Source organism: Schistocerca piceifrons, chromosome 3 (assembly GCF_021461385.2).
Source record: "Schistocerca piceifrons isolate TAMUIC-IGC-003096 chromosome 3, iqSchPice1.1, whole genome shotgun sequence".
NCBI classification, from domain to species: Eukaryota; Metazoa; Arthropoda; class Insecta; order Orthoptera; family Acrididae; genus Schistocerca; species Schistocerca piceifrons.
The window spans coordinates 692,306,568-692,326,642 of record NC_060140.1 but is presented as its reverse complement, the minus strand read 5'-3'; the positions used below and the strand labels follow the sequence as shown (position 1 = coordinate 692,326,642).

The following is a 20,075-nucleotide window of genomic DNA, read 5'->3' as shown; positions in this document are numbered from 1 at the left end:
CTCGTGCAGTTCTCTTCAGGCTACCAGTTTAAATGTAATAATTCGTCCATCGAAAAGATGGTTAGATTTTAAACTTCCTTTGCTACCAGTCAGACATTTTATATTAGTTGGAAAATGATCAGAAATGTTTGTAGCGGCATACTTAACTTCTTTCTGAACCAGTGACAGTTTTAATAATAGGTAATAAACGTAATTTTTCTTTAATTGTTGAGATATGGAGTCAGTATTCTTCTCAAATTGTGATGGATTATTTATGGCAAATTCCTTTATTGAATGTATGTATTATAGTGGTGCAGTTACAATACCTAGTTCCCTGAAGAGGTACCTACACGGCGACTGCAGGTGAACACCGTGTATGATTCTTACTGCTCTTCTTTTATTTTTTTTTTTTTTTTTGGCAATCAATACCTTTTTTTTTATTCATGAGTTACCCCAGAAAATTATTCCGTAAGATAGTACCGAATGAAATATGTGAAATAAGACAGGGGAATGATTCGTTTGTTTCCAGGACTAGCAGTTATACAAACAACAAAATCAGCTGAACTTAATTGTTGGAGCAGCTCGGTAATATTCTTCTTCCAGTTCAAGTTTTCGTCAATATGTGCATCAAAAAAACTGAAGCATTGTACCCTCTTTACTGACTCTTGCTCATATGCTGTACCAAGTGTTGATATTGCTCTATTTATTGTACAGAACTGAATATAGTGTGTTTTCTCAAAAATAAGGGAGAATTGGCTTTTGGAGGATAGATTACCAGTTTTTTGGAAAACATCATTAACAATCTCTTTTGTTGCTTTCTCCCTAAAGAAATTCTCTGCAAACAGTACCAATTCTGCTTGATGAATGCTAAATGGAAGGCGTTTCAGACATTTAAGGTGTAGGAATGGACCAAAAATTGAATATTGCGGAGCTCCCTTTGTGATTTGCCCCCTCCCAGGAACTAAAATTTCTCTGCTTCCAACATTGTTTGAATTATTCAGCACCACTTTTTGCATTCCATGTGTTAAGTATGATTCAAACTGTTTGTTTGTAAAGCCCCTTATTCCCACAAAACGTAAGTTTTTCTAAGACATTAACTTGATCTATGCAGTATAATTCCTTTGAAAGAACACAAAACATATCAATTGGTGATATCGTAATATATAAGGTCTGCAACACTTGGTAAGTGAATACATAAATAGCCTTCTCACTTCAGCAACTCTTCTGGAATCCAAACTGTAGTGTGCTGAATAAATTGTTTCTAGTTAAATTACTTTTCTGAATATTTTGGAAAAAGACTGGTAAGCAATTGGGCGATAATTTTTTAAGTCTGTCTGATACTAAAGAGGATTAACGAATGCAGACTTTAATCTGTATGGAAAAATACCTTGCACAAGTGATGCATTACATATATCACTGAGAACATTACTTATTATGGTAATTTCGAACAACTTATCAGAATTCCACATGTGCTTTTCTTACTTTACAATATTCATAATTCTATTAAATTCAATGAACGATGCTGGTGTTACTTCTGATTGTGTTAAGTTTAACTTGACATTTTTATACATTCTTTTCTTTTTCAACTGGAGTATGTAATGATATTTTTTGCTGCTAAATTTACATAGTAATTGTTAAAAATAACTGCAAGCTGTGAATTATCAGTCGCAGCACTGTCGTTAGTTTACTTGTGCTCAAAATATACAATATAGTTTTAATCTTATTATCTGCATTATTAATTTCTGTCAGTATGTGCATATTTGTGACCAAAATAATGACTTTACTTAATACACTACAGTATTATTATAGAATGCAGGTAATGCTGAATTTTGAATTATTTTGGTCTTCTTATAAATTTCCCTTTACTTTTTACATGAAATTTTGGCTCCTTTACTTATCCATGGTTTATTTTTTATTTCATGTACCTTCTGAATAACTTTTTTTAAAGCTACCTTCAAATACTGACGCACATATATTATCGAATACATACTGAATTTCACATTAGCCTCTTTTTATATGTATATAGCTCATCCAACACCACTTCTTTTATTGGTGTTGAGAACACTGTACCTTGTTCTCATTAATAAGCCTCACAGCTATGCATGAACATTCTGCAGAGGTGTAAGGTGCTGCATTGTTTACTTCCATTAATTGTGTACCATGGTCAAGTAGTTCATTAAGAACTGGGTACACATTAATGGTTCCTCATCTTTCCATGTTCACTGCACATGAAAATCATATTAGTCTGTAATCTCATTTATTTAACTTCTCTATCCCTGTGGTGACATTGTGCTCAGAGATACAGAACATCTACCACTTCAGAATTTTCCACATCTACACACACAAAAATGTTACCTACCACATTTTTCGGCCCCCTGATGTTACAATGAAACAATCTATCTTTATCTTTCTGGTAACTGTTACATATACTATGGTCCTGTTCTGTTTCAATTTCTTTCAAGAACGCCAGTCTCTAACCTGGTTCAAACAAAAAGACTGTGCCCCTTTCGCCCCAGTGTAGAAATTTCAGTGCTTTTTCTTGTGTGTTACTTTTTGTGGTTATGTAACAATGCTAGTTTCAGTGAGACGTTTGACAATGGTGTGCAAATGTTGCGTTTCTCACTGTAAAGAAAAGAATACTAACGATCTAACGTCCATGTATTCTCCTTTCCTGAAGATGAAAACCTTCGTTGTAAGTGGATTACTGCCACTTACAGGTTCGCGTTCTCAGCAAAAAATATTCGAATGTACGTAAATGCAATGGTGCTGCTTATTTTAATATGGTCATATACCCACCAGGTTAGCCGAGAGCGCTAATGCGCGCTGACCCGGATCGAATGCGCCCGGCAGATTACCGACGAGTGCTGGTGTGCGACCCAGCCTGAATTTGGATTTTAGGCAGTTTTCCACATCCCGCTAGGTGAAGACTGGGCTTGTCTCCACGTCCCGCCTCAGTTACACGACGCGCAGACGTCTGAACACGTTCGCACTATTCCGTGGCTTACACTAGATGCAGACAGCTGGGGGTCCACCGATTCCGTCCCGGGGGGTATGGGGTGTCGGCAGGAAGGGCATTCGGCCACCCCTTAACATTAACCTTGCCAAATCCGTTCCTAACCATGCGTACCCTGCGAAACCGCGGGATCAGGAACAAGCGACAAAGAGAATTTTAATATGCTCTTATAGGTCTCTGTGATTCATTTATACTGTTTGGAGTCCTGTATGACATTGCAACGAGATATTAGTACTTATTTTGCGTCGTTGGCCGTACTTGGTAAACCAATTTTTACCACTCGTTCAGCATGTAGTATTTCATAGTTGCATAGAGGCAACTTCATTTTCTACTTCTTTGAATGTCCGTTCACACCCCGGCTCGCTACTGATTTCAGCAAAACTCCGCTTCCACCTGCTTCCGTTCAGAGGAGTGACGTCACATGTTTTCAATAACCGAGTGCAACTGGCCCATGGCGACTGCTACAGCCCACGGTTGCTATCAACCAGTGGTGGAAGACTGGTACACATCTGCTTCAGCACCGAAATCCAGATGTAACTCAATTTCACATCTTTCTTCTTCGTACTGAAATTCGTGAGGTGTTTTAAATCTCTATGACCTCTCCTTATAGTCTTTCATGGTACCCGCTTGAGGCTGCCAGTTCTTGAGTCCTATCAAAATTTATGTGGTAGTCTACTGGCTGAAAAGTACGTGTGTGTGAAATCTTATGGGACTTAATTGCTAAGGTCATCAGTCTCTAAGCTTACACACGAGGCAGGACTCGAACCTCCGCCGGGATCAGCCGCACAGTCCATGACTGCAGCGCCCAAGACCACTCGGCTAATCCCGCGCGGCTGCAAAGTATGAGCCGGCCGGGGTGGCCGTGCGGTTCTAGGCGCTACAGTCTGGAACCGCGCGACCGCAACGGTCGCAGGTTCGAATCCTGCCTCGGGCATGGATGTGTGTGATGTCCTTATGTTAGTTAGCTTTAAATAGTACTAAGTTCTAGGGAACTGATAACCTCAGAAGTTAAGTCCCATAGTGCTCAGAGCCATTTGAACCATTTTGCAAAGTATGTTCCGTTACTGCTCATCTGTCAATCTGCCCTCTTCTGTAATGCCCTTGTGCTATTCTAGTCGTTTTGCGACCATCATTTTTGTAGTGCCCGCATACACCTCACCTCAAGTACACGGAATCCTATAAACTCCTGTTTTTTCCAGCGGTTTTCGAGCATCCTTGGCCGATTGGAGGTAATCTTGTATATTCCGGGTCGTTTTGTACATTATCGCGATGTTCCACTTTTTCAAGGTCCTTCCTGTGCTGTCAGTAATGTCCTCAACGAAAGGCACGAAAACTTTCGATTTGAACGGCGCTTGAACATCCCTATGATTTCCAAGAAGTGGTCTTGAAGCTCTTTTTACCCCAGCGAACGAATAACCATTCTTGAGCAATGCGTTGGTCAGATGCTTTAATTCTGTGTCAAGCATTACTCGTTCGTAGATTTTCCCTGCTCCATCAGCCAAGGTTTCATGATGCCTCGCTTTTCTTGTAAGTTGTGGTTCGGATCCCAGTGTAGGTAACGGTCTAAGTGTATGGATTTTTGGGTAAACCATACGGCCCAACCTGCCATCTTCTTTCTTCCTCTTGCCTCCTCCTCGAGCGTAAACAGAAGCTTCGGAATAATTTCGTTGACATGTTTGTGAAAATGACCAAGTTCCTCCCTGCCATGCCGCCACAAAACAAACGTATCGTCCACATACCCGAACCAAATATTCGGTTTCTTGTTCGCAGTTTCCAATGTCTGCTCATCGAATTTTTCCATAAAGAAGTTCACTATAGCTGGTCTTAAGGGACTCCTCATAGCAACACCATCCGTCTGTTCATGAAATTCATGTTCCTTGTGCACCTTTGGCAATACATAAAGCCTGAATAGAGAGACTTCTCTGAATACTCTGTTCGACATAGGACTTCTTTGTCAATCACGTAACAGTTCTAAGAACTTTCTCAGTGGTGTTTGTACTCGGTTTCGGATGTGCCTGTAGATCTATTAAGTCATTAATCTTATTACCATTGTCGCTCACATTCGAAACAACCATTGCATTTCCATTGTCCGCGGGGAGAATTATAAGATTCCGTGTACTTGTGGGGAGGTGCATGTGCGCACTATAAAAAGACCGTTCAAAAACAACTGGAAGAGCATAACGGCAATTACAGAGGAGGGTAGAGTGGCAGATGAGCTGTAGCGGAACATGCTTTGCAGCCATGGGACCACCACTTCCATTTTGATAGGACTGAACTACTGGCAGCCCCAAGCGGATACCATGAAAGACTATACAGACAGGAATATCAATAGGAAGGGAAAGGACATGAAATTGAATGACATCTGGATTCCGCTGACAGCAACAGCGGACGACGGTAGTCGACACGTGCCAGTTGCACTCGGGTATTCAAAACATGTGGCGTTACGCCACTGCAAGGAAGCACGTGGAAGCGGAGTTTTGCTGAAATCAGTAGCTAGTCGGGGTGTAAATCGGACATTCAAGAAGGTACGTCGTGCGCAGATGGGGACGAAACGTTGGGTTTTAATGTGAAATCCGACCACAGCACAATAGCCCAGAACCTTTTATTAGTTGTGACTTTCCTGGCCGTGAAAGTAATCATTTTACAGAGGATCATATTGACTCATTTATTTTTGATGAGATACTTATTAAATCATAATTGGGTTATGAGGAAGGTAATATTCTGGGGACTATTTCCAATGGAGCATATGTTTTCTTTTGCTTCAATATAGAGTAAATATGCGCATTGTGCCCACAAACATTCTTCAGGTAGATGAACTTGTGCTTGCACATTATTGGTTTTAATGTGGTTTGTGTTGTTAGTGATAAGTGATAACAAATCCACAAATCGAAAATGTATGTATGTGCAATGGGGCTAAATAACTGTGTTGTTTATCCACATTCTACAGACCCTTGCCCGCCACCGGTTTTTTTTTATTATTGAAAATGTGCATGTGTTGTAAATAATTGGGAATGACTGGGCCAAAAATAAAAATTCCCAGCCACTCCTCATATATATCCTTATTTTGAAAACCGAGACCAAAATTTGCCACTCAAAGTGGCTTCATTTTCTATTCCGAAGAAGCGCCATGCCTTGGAAAGCAAATCAATCATAAAATACTACCATGAATGTATTGTAAATCATTGGGAACAACTGGACCAAAAATCTCCCTGTCCATCAAATTTTGAAGTACTATGTGTAAAATGTAAATATTTTCAGTCCAAATTTTGTGCAATGCTTCTCACTTCAGTTTGGAACACAGTCCCTATGAATATAACAGAACTGCCGAGTTTATTCCTTTAGCTGGAAAGAAGCTGTCAGTGGTCAGTGTTAAAACAAAAATATTTATGTATTTACTCATTGTTTATTTATCCCGACCGTCTCTTACATCTAACCAGGAACAACATATACAAAAGATATTGCATAGCAATCATAATAATAATAATAATCTGCATTATTAATAAAATAATAAATAAATGAAATAAAAATAATGATAACAATAACAATAATATTATAATAATACATTTGTCAGGAAGTCTTTCCTGAAAGCGTATTTGTATGGAGTGTGGCCATGCATGGAAGTGAAACATGGACAATAAATAGTTTAGACCAGAAGAGAATAGAAGCTTTCACAATGTGGTGCTACAGAAGAATGCTGCAGTTAGATGGGTAGATCACGTAATCAATGAAGAGGTACGGAACAGAATTGGGGAGAAGAGGAATTAGTGGCACGATTTGACTAGAAGAAGGGATCTGTTGGTAGGACATGTTCTGAGGCATCAAAGGATCATGAATTTAGTATTGGAAAGAGGTATGGAGGTTAAAAATCGTAGAGGGAGACCAAGGCATGAATACAATAAACAGATTCAGAAGAATGTAGGTTGCAGTAGTTACTCGGAGAGGAAGAAGCTTGCACAGGATAGAGTAGCATGGAGAGCTGCACCAAACCAGTCTCTGGACTGAAGACCACAAAAACAACAACAATAGTAACACTAATAATAATGATGAAATAATGGTAAGATTAAGAATGATGTTAATTTGTTATCATATAAAAAACTCAATCACCATAATATGTGTTACTAATAAAAAATTTGCAGCATTAATAACAATAGTAATGCTAAAATTAATAACAGAATAACGGAGGCATTAAGAATATTGGCTATTTTAGCATCTACATCTACATGGATACCCTGCAAATCACATTTAAGTGCCTGCCAGAGGGTTCCTCGAACCACCTTCACAATTCTCTATTATTCCAATCCCGAATAGCGCACAGAAGGAATGAACACCTATAACTTTCCGTACGAGCTCCGATTTCTCTTGTTTTATCGTGGTGATCGTTCCTCCCTATGTAGGTCGGTGTCAACAAAATATTTTCGCATTCGGAGGGGAAAGTTGGTGAATGGAATTTCGTGAGAAGATTCCGCCGCAACGAAAACGCCTTTCTTTTAATGATGTCTAGCCCAAACCCTGCATCATTCCAGTGACACTCTCTCCCACATTTCCCGTATTTCGCAATAATACAAAACGTGCTGCCCTTCTTTGAACTTTTTCGATGTACTCCGTCAGTCCTGTCTGGCAAGGATCCCACACCGTGCAGCAGTATTCTACAAGAGGACGGATAAGCGTAGTGTAGGCGGTCTCCTTAGTAGGTCTGTTACATTTTCTAAGTGTCCTGCCAATAAAACGCAGTCTTTGGTTAGCCTTACCTACAATATTTTCTGTGTGTTCCTTCCAATTTAAGTTGTTCGTAATTGTAATACCTAGGTATTTAGTTGAATTTATGTCTTTCAGATTAGACTGATTTATCGTGTTAGCGAAGTTTAACGAGTTCCTTTAAGCACTCATGTGGATGACCTCACACTTTTCGTTATTTAGGGTCAACTGCCACTTTTCGCACCATTCCGATATTACCTCTAAATCGTTTTGCAGTTTGTTTTGATCTTCTAATAATTTTATTAGTCGATAAACAACAGCGTCATCTGCAAACAACCTAAGACGGTTGCTCATATTGTCTCCCAAATCGTTTATGTAGATAAGGAACAGCAAAGAGCCTATAACACTACCTTGGGGAAAGCCAGAAATCATTTTTGTTTTACTCGATGACTTTCCGTCAATTAATACGAACTGTGCCCTCTCTGACAGAAAATCACAAATCCAGTCACATAACTGAGACGATATTCCATAAGCACGCAATTTCACTAGGAGCCGGTTGTGTGGTACAGTGTCAAAACCCTTCCAGAAATCCAGAAACACGGAATCGATCTGAAATCCCTTGTCAATAGCAGTCAACACTTCATGTGAATAAAGAGCTAGTTGTGTTTCACAGGAACGATGTTTTCTAAACCCATGTTGACTCTGTGTCAATAGATCGTTTTCTTCGAGGTAATTCACAATGTTCGAACACAGTATATGTTCTAAAATCCTGCTACATATCGACGTTAACGATATAGACCTGTAATTTAGTGGATTACTTCTACTATCTTTCTTGAATATTGGTGTGACCGTGCAACTTTCCAGTCTTTGGGTATGGATCTTTCGTCGAAAGAACGGTTGTATATGATTGTTAAGTATGGAGCTAATGCATCAGCATACCCCGAAAGGAACCTAATTGGTATACAGTCTGGACCAGAAGAATTGCTTTTATAAAGTGCTTTAAGTTGCTTCACTACTCCGAGCATATTTACTTCTACGTTATTCATGTTGGCAGCTGTTCTCGATTCGAATTCTGGAATATTTACTTCGTCTTCTTTTGTGAAGGCATTTCTGAAGGCTGCGGTTAGTAACTCTGCTTTGGCAGCACTGTCTTCGATAGTATCTCCATTGCTATCGCGCAGAGAAGGCACTGATTGTTTCTTGCCGCTAACATACTTCACATACGACCAGAATCTCTTTGGATTTTCTGTCAGGTTTCGAGACAAAGTTTCGTTCTGGAAACTGTTATAGGCATCTCGCATTGAAGTCCACGCTAAATTACGAACTTCTGTAAAGGATCGCCAATCTTGGGGATTTTGCGTCTGTTTAAATTTGGCATGTTTGATTCGTTGTTTCTGCAACAGTGTTCTAACCCGTTTTATGTACCAAGGAGGATCTGCTCCGTCGTCTGTTAATTTATTTGGTATAAATCTCTCAATTGCTGCCGATACTATTTCTTTGAATTTAAGCCACATCTGGCCTACACTTCCATTATTAATTTGGAATGACTGGAGATTGTCACTCAGGGAGGCCTCAAGTGAATTTTTGTCTGCTTTTTTAAATAGGTATATTTTTCGCTTATTTTTCGGGGATTTGGGGATTACAATATTCGATCTCGCTACGACAACCCTGTGTTCACTAATCCCTGAATCGGTTTTGATGCTAGTTAGTAACTCAGGATTATTTATTGCTACGTGGTCAAGTGTGTTTTCACAACCGTTTACTATTCGCGTGGGCTCATGAACTAACTGCTAGAAATAATTTTCAGAGAATGCGTTTAGCACAATTTCGGACGATATTTTATGCGTACCTCCTTAATTGAACATGTATTTTCGCCAACATATCGAGGGTAAATTAAAGTTACCACCAACTATTATCGTATGATGCGGGTACGTGTTTGAAATGGTTAATAATGGTGAACGAAATATTCCCTCAAGTGTCCACTGGCAGTGAAAGAAAATTAGATTATTTTCTTTTTTCTGAGTAATTTTTTGAACTAGCTAGATGTTTGTAACAAGACTCCTTTTCATAAGAAACCCATTGGGCACTATCAAACACCACTTATGGGCTAAGTGGAATTGCCAAGTACTGCATTAACTTGCCTTCAAATACTTTTTTACAGTACGTATGAAAGTTCAAAACCTTCCTCCATTTCAATCAAGTGTTTTTGTGAATGTAAGTGTCTGACTAGTACTAATGAAAGCAATTTCCGTACATTTCCTGTAGTCCTGGAAACCACTGCTACATCATCTATATCTAATGTTAGTGAACAATTCATGTTAAGTGTTCTCCGACAGGAACTTCTTGCTCTTCTTACATACACTCCTGGAAATTGAAATAAGAACACCGTGAATTCATTGTCCCAGGAAGGGGAAACTTTATTGACACATTCCTGGGGTCAGATACATCACATGATCACACTGACAGAACCACAGGCACATAGACACAGGCAACAGAGCATGCACAATGTCGGCACTAGTACAGTGTATATCCACCTTTCGCAGCAATGCAGGCTGCTATTCTCCCATGGAGACGATCGTAGAGATGCTGGATGTAGTCCTGTGGAACGGCTTGCCATGCCATTTCCACCTGGCGCCTCAGTTGGACCAGCGTTCGTGCTGGACGTGCAGACCGCGTGAGGCGACACTTCATCCGGTCCCAAACATGCTCAATGGGGGACAGATCCGGAGATCTTGCTGGCCAGGGTAGTTGACTTACACCTTCTAGAGCACGTTGGGTGGCACGGGATACATGCGGACGTGCATTGTCCTGTTGGAACAGCAAGTTCCCTTGCCGGTCTAGGAATGGTAGAACGATGGGTTCGATGACGGTTTGGATGTACCGTGCACTATTCAGTGTCCCCTCGACGATCACCAGTGGTGTACGGCCAGTGTAGGAGATCGCTCCCCACACCATGATACCGGGTGTTGGCCCTTTGTGCCTCGGTCGTATGCAGTCCTGATTGTGGCGCTCACCTGCACGGCGCCAAACACGCATACGACCATCATTGGCACCAAGGCAGAAGCGACTCTCATCGCTGAAGACGACACGTCTCCATTCGTCCCTCCATTCACGCCTGTCGCGACACCACTGGAGGCGGGCTGCACGATGTTGGGGCGGGAGCGGAAGACGGCCTAACGGTGTGCGGGACCGTAGCCCAGCTTCATGGAGACGGTTGCGAATGGTTCTCGCCGATACCCCAGGAGCAACAGTGTCCCTAATTTGCTGGGAAGTGGCGGTGCGGTCCCCTACGGCACTGCGTAGGATCCTACGGTCTTGGCGTGCATCCGTGCGTCGCTGCGGTCCGGTCCCAGGTCGACGGGCACGTGCACCTTCCGCCGACCACTGGCGACAACATCGATGTACTGTGGAGACCTCACGCCCCACGTGTTGAGCAATTCGGCGGTACTTCCACCCGGCCTCCCGCATGCCCACTATACGCCCTCGCTCAAAGTCCGTCAACTGCACATACGGTTCACGTCCACGCTGTCGCGGCATGCTACCAGTGTTAAAGACTGCGATGGAGCTCCGTATGCCACGGCAAACTGGCTGACACTGACGGCGGCGGTGCACAAATGCTGCGCAGCTAGCGCCATTCGACGGCCAACACCGCGGTTCCTGGTGCGTCCGCTGTGCCGTGCGTGTGATCATTGCTTGTACAGCCCTCTCGCAGTGTCCGGAGCAAGTATGGTGGGTCTGACACGCCGGTGTCAATGTGTTCTTTTTTCCATTTCCAGGAGTGTATTTATGTGCTGCTGTACTGAGGTTGCTATGAAGAGAGCGGAATATGAATTTTGTGTTTCAGTCGTGATTTTAGAAAAGGGCGCATTTGCCTGAATATAATATAATGGCAGGCATGGATAGGGGAGGTCTGCTGTACACACACAGGCTTGGATATTGTGAATGCAGTCATGAACAGCAACATAGCAGTGCATACTCTAATTGAAGATAGTATGAAAACTTCTGTCAGACGGTCCATAAGTAAAAATTATTAATATACCGTAATATTACACGCAACTGAGGAAGACAGGACTATAAAAGTTGAAGATAGTATGAAAACTAAATTTGTAAGACATAGGAATTCAGTGAAAACTTAATTAATTTGACATCAGACATAGTGAATAGAGAAGGTTTCGCCCTACAGTATTTCAGCTGAATGAATGGACCTCCTAAGAAGAGAACAAAAATTTGGCTGTCTCTTGTTTCTATGGACATACTTAACCATCATGTGAAAAAAATTAATGATTACGCTAATGCTGAATTTAAATTGAGAAATAATGTGAATGTAACTGAAGCTACATTATTATCAATAAAAATAGAAACTTAATGTTTTAAATTAAAAACATTAAAACATAGGTTATTGTTTTGAATGATATGATAGGTAAGAACATGATTTGCCTCGCTCCTTAAAGTCCTATTCTGAGAGACCTGTATGAAAAGAACCAAGTTTCTTATGAAATTATGTTATGGTTCTGGATGTGTGTGTGTGTGTGTGTGTGTGTGTGTGTGTGTGTGTGTGCGTGTGCATGTGGTACATTAATATGTTGTAAGTCCTCTAAATGTTTTCTGTAGTGCTATACAATGAATATTGAACACATCCTAAAATGGCTGTGCCTTGCATTTGTGTATTTGAACAATATATGGCTAAGTACTACACAAAGTAATTGCGGTTTTCTTAGACGATTAGTTAACTTCCAGTTTATTGCTTAGTATATATACATTCTTGTCACTGATGCTGCTGAAAATGTATCACACACATAGTGGATTTCATAGCTTGAGGTTCTTATTTGTGACAGAAAGTAATTCAAAATTTGCAGTTTATTTGAAGTGTTAGCACGTACCAAATTTTTCTTCTGTTACATTAATAACAGTGGTATCTCCTGCCTCTTACAGAGGAAAATGGAAGCTCTCGATGGTAGGTCGTCAACAAATATTGTGCGACCAAGTAAGTACATTCATCATCATAGCTCCTAGCTAAGCACATACTGTCTTACTTCAGTAACATAGTCCAACACTAACAGACCTAGTATATTTTATGAATAAGTTAGTCTGTACTAGGTCGCTTCTGTAATGTGCTATGGCCAAGTTTGTGCTCTTTATCAGATTTCTTGGCTGATCTATGGAGTGAAGAGCTTTGGACGTCATATAAATGAGAATTCTTGTTACTATACAGTCTGGAAGGGGGGAGGTGTGAGAGAAAAAGAGGGGAAGGGAGAGAGAAAGAAACACACACACAGAGAGAGAAAGAGTGATTTGAAACGACACGGCAGATGAAATTGTATGCTGGACTGGAACTCCAACCTGGAGATTTTTCCTTTCACGGGCAAATGCTCTATCGACTGAGCTATCCAAGCACTACTCGCAGTCCGCCCTTACAGTTTTAGTATAGTTTACTTCCACTAGTATGCCATCTTCTGGTTTCAACTTCACACAGGTTCTCCCGTATTCCTTGCGGGGCTAGCACGTCTGGTAGAAGGATTTCCAGAGACACAGCTTTGTTACAGGCTAGAGAATTGTTTCCAGAATAAATTTTCACTCTGGAGCGGAGTGTAATGACGCCATACACAGCTTTTTTGTTGTCAGCTTACAGGTGTTTTCCACATAAAGAAGTAGAATAACTGAGACCACTTCGACATTCGCATATGTAAATTAGATGTTATCCTTTTCAATAAGATTCCAAAGGAAAAAATTGAATTTTTAATGAGAATAGGTTTCCATGAGGGACTGGGTATATTACATATCAGTTAACCTTAAAATGTCCGCAACTCGCAGTGGTGTAGTGCACCTTGTCGTGTTGATATACATTATCTTCTAGAGCACATCGTAATACAATGCTATGGCCTTCAGTTGTATGTTTATCGTGGTACTAAAATTGGATTCACACAAGAAAACTACAAAACGCAGAAAAACACCTAAGCTTTTCTCCAAGAGTACCAGACGTTTATCTCAGCTAGTGACAAGCACACCAAAAAGTGCATGCCTACGACGGTTCTTCCCTTCCCCACGTGACGTCACAACAAAGCGCGAGGCCTTTCTTTGAGTTGGTGTTGACTGTACTCAGTCTCATAAGAAAATTGTAAGCTGTAGAAATGCACAGATCATCGTATTCTCTGCCCATCACACTCCAATGAGAGAAGCGGGTGATCAAATGAAAACTGTGTTTGTTGAGTCACTTCAGCCATTTCCTATTATGGCCCAATTTTTCACTTACCTGGAGGAATGAGGCCACGGAAATGAAGATAGCGATAGCGAAGAACAGCAAACTGAACCAGTTGGTCTGGCTACACACGTCATCAGGATCTGGGAGCGAAAGCACCTGTGTGAAACGACATGAGATGTGTGAGAAGGCATTACAGATACTCACTATGCACGCATAAATTTTTAAGCTGTTATTTGCTGTTTATGTCAGAAGTTATATATTTGTTGTCCCTTTTCGATGTAAAAGTTAGAGTATCGTATCCTTAAGGAAAGATTGTACGAAATTAGAAGAATGTCACTGCGATTAGGACACTGATAAGATCCATAAATTAGGCGTATCGGTGTGGTGCCACGACCATCCTCAGCGATGAAAAGCAGTATTTGGAAACGTCTATTATTGCTTTTTGCCGCTGATGTCATGTAGATGTTACAGGTCTTTTAGTCCATGTGTGAGACTGATGTGTACCTAACAGGATACTGATGTGTCGTAACAGGGTGTGATCACTGTAATCAGCAATTCTGTGAGAATGTTAAGTGCCACTAATAATTACGATAAATATTCCCAGTCCGAAATGGAATGGAGAGTATCATATACGTATGAAAAACGCATTTTCCTACCTTGCATAAGGTATATTCTTAGAGAGGGAAAAAAACACACTCACGAAGGAATTACCCGAAATGGACGGAAATCGGTAGATGGGACGTACTCGTACATGCCGATCGATTGAAGAGAAAGAAAGAACTTCACAAATTGAGCACGTCGATAACGCGTTGGTCCACATGCCGCCCATATGCAAGTAGGTATTTGGGTTGACATTAGGGATGTTGATATTTTTAAAAATATCGGGAATTCAATATATCAGTATTTACGAAATCTTAATATCTGCTCTTGATATATCGAGAAAATGTATCCAGATATATAAATACATCGACGGGAAAGGTATCGACGTAACGGCCCACAAAACAGTCGGCATCACACAGCAAATATACTGCCGTCTTAAGTATTTATTTATTATTAGATATTCTGTACATGAACAAACTAACAGCGTGACTATCCTAATTAGAGCAAGAATTGAAAGATTATTATGCCGTGTGGCTAGGGCCTCCTTGTCGGGTAGACCGTTCGCCTGGTGCAAGTCTTTCGAGTTGACGCCACTTCGGCGACTTGCGTGTCGACGAGGATGAAATTATTATTATACGGACAACACAACACCAGTCTCTGAGCGGAGCAAATCTCCAATCCAGCCAGGAATCGAACCCAGGCCATTAAGTATGACATTCCGTCGTGCTGACCGCTCAGTTACCAAGGGGCGGGGGGGGGGGGGGGGGGGGGGGGGAACAGAACTGAAAGGAAAACGATGCACGTTCACGCTTGGGGATAACCACTTTGCTAACAACGGTAACTGAATGTAAGTGACACCATGAAAGGTGTCTAATGGGTCCATCACTCGGTTTCGTCACGTATCGGATTTATCCGGAACACTTCATGTCGACTTTCCTGTCTTTTTTTTTTCTTTTTTTCTTTTTTTTCATTTTGCCAACACCAGCGACCTAGCAGTTGTAGTGTCAAAACTGTGTGGTGAAATTAAACATTACAGATTCTGTTAGTATGCCAGCATTTCCCCTTGCACGTCTCTGCCCACCGAGAAACTGGTGTGCTATTTCTTCACATCGGAAATCTTATTAGATTAATACCGCATCCCCCAGGGCAATGGGACTTCTTCTTTTGTGCCGCATATACTTGCTTCACAGAGAAGATGAGAAAGATTGGACGTGTTGAAACCTCTAAAAGTAGAAAGACTCCTTCACACAGTGAAAGTAAAATTATGTTCTATTACAGTCCCAAAAGAACAACTGCAAAGACACTCCTGGAAATTGAAATAAGAACACCGTGAATTCATTGTCCCAGGAAGGGGAAACTTTATTGACACATTCCTGGGGTCAGATACATCACATGATCACACTGACAGAACCACAGGCACATAGACACAGGCAACAGAGCATGCACAATGTCGGCACTAGTACAGTGTATATCCACCTTTCGCAGCAATGCAGGCTGCTATTCTCCCATGGAGACGATCGTAGAGATGCTGGATGTAGTCCTGTGGAACGGCTTGCCATGCCATTTCCACCTGGCGCCTCAGTTGGACCAGCGTTCGTGCTGGACGTGCAGACCGCGTGAGACGACGCTTCATCCAGTCCCAAACATGCTCAATGGGGGACAGATCCGGAGATCTTGCTGGCCAGGGTAGTTGACTTACACCTTCTAGAGCACGTTGGGTGGCACGGGATACATGCGGACGTGCATTGTCCTGTTGGAACAGCAAGTTCCCTTGCCGGTCTAGGAATGGTAGAACGATGGGTTCGATGACGGTTTGGATGTACCGTGCACTATTCAGTGTCCCCTCGACGATCACCAGTGGTGTACGGCCAGTGTAGGAGATCGCTCCCCACACCATGATGCCGAGTGTTGGCCCTGTGTGCCTCGGTCGTATGCAGTCCTGATTGTGGCGCTCACCTGCACGGCGCCAAACACGCATACGACCATCATTGGCACCAAGGCAGAAGCGACTCTCATCGCTGAAGACGACACGCCTCCATTCGTCCCTCCATTCACGCCTGTCGCGACACCACTGGAGGCGGGCTGCACGATGTTGGGGCGTGAGCGGCAGACGGCCTAACGGTGTGCGGGACCATAGCCCAGCTTCATGGAGACGGTTGCGAATGGTCCTCGCCGATACCCCAGGAGCAACAGTGTCCCTAATTTGCTGGGAAGTGGCGGTGCGGTCCCCTACGGCACTGCGTAGGATCCTACGGTCTTGGCGTGCATCCGTGCGTCGCTGCGGTCCGGTCCCAGGTCGACGGGCACGTGCACCTTCCGCCGACCACTGGCGACAACATCGATGTACTGTGGAGACCTCACGCCCCACGTGTTGAGCAATTCGGCGGTACGTCCACACGGCCTCCCGCATGCCCACTATACGCTCTCGCTCAAAGTCCGTCAACTGCACATACGGTTCACGTCCACGCTGTCGCAGCATGCTACCAGTGTTAAAGACTGCGATGGAGCTCCGTATGCCACGGCAAACTGGTTGACACTGACGGCGGCGGTGCACAAATGCTGCTCAGCTAGCGCCATTCGACGGCCAACACCGCGGTTCCTGGTGTGTCCGCTGTGCCGTGCGTGTGATCATTGCTTGTACAGCCCTCTCGCAGTGTCCGGAGCAAGTATGGTGGGTCTGACACACCGGTGTCAATGTGTTCTTTTTTCCATTTCCAGGAGTGTATGTACCGAAAATTGTGAAAAAAAATATAACACACGAAATTCCCATTTTAATATTGATATGTCCGGGGGAAATATCGCCGATATCTGTGAATGTTCTTTTGGAAAAATATCGACGTACAGGGTGGTCCACTGATAGTGGCCGTGCCAAATATCTCACGAAACAAGCATCAAACGAAAAAATTACAAAGAACGAAACTCGTCTAGCTTGCAAGGGGAAACCAGATGGCACTATGGTTGGCCCGCTAGATGGCGCTGCCGTAAGCCAAACGGGTATCAACTGCGGTTTTTTAAATAGGTTCAAATGGCTCTCAGCACTATGGGACTTAACTTCTGAGATGATCAGTCTTTTAAATAGGAACCCGTATTTTTATTACATCTTCGTGTAGTACTTAAAGAAATATGAATGTTTTAGTTGGACCACATTTTTTGCTTTGTGATAGATTGCGCTGTAATAGACACAAACGTATAAGTACGTGGTATCACGTAACATTCCGCCAGTGCGGACGGTATTTGCTTCGTGAAACATTACCCATGTGAAAATCGACCATTTACCAATTGCGGAAAAGGTCGATATAGTGTTGATGTATTGCTATTGTGCTCAAAATGTCCAACGGGCGTGTGCTATGTATGCTGCTCAGTATCCTGGACGACATCATCCAATTGTTTGGACCGTTCACCGGATAGTTACGTTATTTAAGGAAACAGGAGGCGTTCAGCCACATGTGGAACGTCAACCACGACCTGCAACAAATGAAGATACCCAAATAGGTGTTATAGCTGCTGCCGCGGCAAATCCGCACATCAGTAGCAGACAAATTGCGCCAGAATCGGGAATCTCAAAAACGTCGGTGTTGAGATTGCTATATCAACATCGATTGCACCCGTACCATGTTTCAATGCACCAGGAATTGCATGGCGACGACTTTGAACGTCGTGTACAGTTCTGCCACTGGGCACAAGAGATATTATGGAACGATGACAGATTTTTTGCACGCGTTCTATTTAGCGACGAAGCGTCATGCACCAACAGCGGTTACGTAAACCGGCCTGATTTCCTACGTAATGTTCTACCGATGTTACTACAAGATGTTTCAATGCATGACAGAATGGTGATGTACTTCCAACATGATGGATGTCCTGCACATAGCTCGCGTGCGGCTGAAGCGGTATTGAATAACATATTTCATGACAGGTGGATTGGCCGTCGAAGCACCATACCATGGCCCGCACGTTCACCCGATCTAAAGTCCCCAGGATTTCTTTCTGTGGGGAAAGTTGAAGGATATTTGCTATCGTGATCAACCGACAACGCCTGACAACATGCGTCAGCGCATTGTCAATGCATGTGCGAACATTACGGAAGGCGAACTACTCGCTGTTGAGAGGAATGTTGTTACACTTATTGCCAAATGCATTGAGGTTGACGGACATCATTTTGAGCATTTATTGACTTAATGTGGTATTTACAGGTAAACACGCTATAACAGCATGCGTTCTCAGAAATGGTAAGTTCACAAAGGTACTTGTATCACATTGGAACAACCGAAATAAAATGTTCAAACGTACGTACGTTCCGTATTTTAATTTAAAAAACCTACCTGTTACCAGCTGTTCGTCTACAATTGTGAGCCATATGTTTGTGACTATTACAGCGCCATCTATTACAAAGCGAAAAAAGTGGTCCAACTAAAACATCCATATTTCTTTACGTACTACACGAATATGCAATAAAAAATAGGGGTTCCTATTTAAAACAAAAACGCAGTTGATATCCATTTGCCCTATGGCAGCGCCATCTAGCGGGCCAACCATAGCGCCATCTGGTTTCCCCCTTCAAGCTAGACAAGTTTCGTTCTTTGTTGCTTTTTTTTTTGGACGCCTATTTTGTGAGATATTTGGCCCAGTCACGATCAATGGACCACCCTGTAAAGATACTTTAACAACAGCCTTAGTGGGCACTGGCTGATGGAGTTGTTGAATGTCCTCTTGACGAATACCATGCCAAATTATGACCATCTGGCGCATTAGATCGTCATAATACCGAGCAGGTTGCAGCGTCCTGTCCTTAATGCGTCTTCAATCACGTCATCACCGGTCTTCAAAGCTTAATTCGGACTCATCACTGAAAATAATTCTACTTCAGTCAATTAGATTCCAGGCCAAAGAAGTGTCTGGAGACCCCCCAGACAGCGGTAGGATACTAACCTCACTTCAGTCCTCCACAGCCAAAAGTAATGGTCTGACATGCCGTTTCTTTTCACACCAAAACCTCTTCGGCTGTCGTCGGCGGCACCCTTACATCACAACGGTACCTCGACGATATTCTACGGTCCGTTTTGTTGGCCTCCATGGTAGGCCATCCTGCGCTTACGTTTCAGCAAGATAATTCCCGCCTGCAAACGACGAGAATTTCCACTGTTTGTCTTCTTGCTTGCCAAACCCTTCCTTAGCCAGCAAGAACGCCGGATGTCTCCCTAACTGAGAACGTTCGGAGCACTGTTTCTCCGTACCTGTACATCACATCTACCGATTTCCATCCTATTCGGAAAATTTCGATAATTTCTTTTTTTATCTTAGGTCGTACATAATATTACGTAATCAACATAGACAGATATCCATTATATGTATGTTATTATGTGAAATAGCTTGAAACAATTAGTCATGTTTTCATTATTGATCGAATGTGGTAAAAATATCACGTCTTCCCAAAAGATGTAATATTTTTTAATTAAATGAATCACACATTTCGAAACGGATGCGTCATAAGCTGCGTACTGACTCACAAAGTTCGTATCCGAAAATATGTAGTCGTGAAATAGTTGTGGTTAACTTCTTTAGCGACTGTCAAAGACGACAGCAGAAAAA

At 42.4% G+C, this 20,075-nt stretch overlaps 1 protein-coding gene across 1 annotated transcript in view; it reads right to left on the bottom strand.

Annotated features, from left to right (window-relative positions):
• LOC124788970 (ATP-dependent translocase ABCB1-like) overlaps positions 1-20,075 on the bottom strand; it is a 329,202-nt gene that overhangs the window by 82,979 nt on the left and 226,148 nt on the right. Inside the window, exon 15 of the mRNA XM_047256259.1 lies at positions 13,938-14,042. Within this exon, the coding sequence (XP_047112215.1) occupies positions 13,938-14,042 (105 nt within the window). The remainder of the gene's footprint in view (positions 1-13,937; positions 14,043-20,075) is intronic.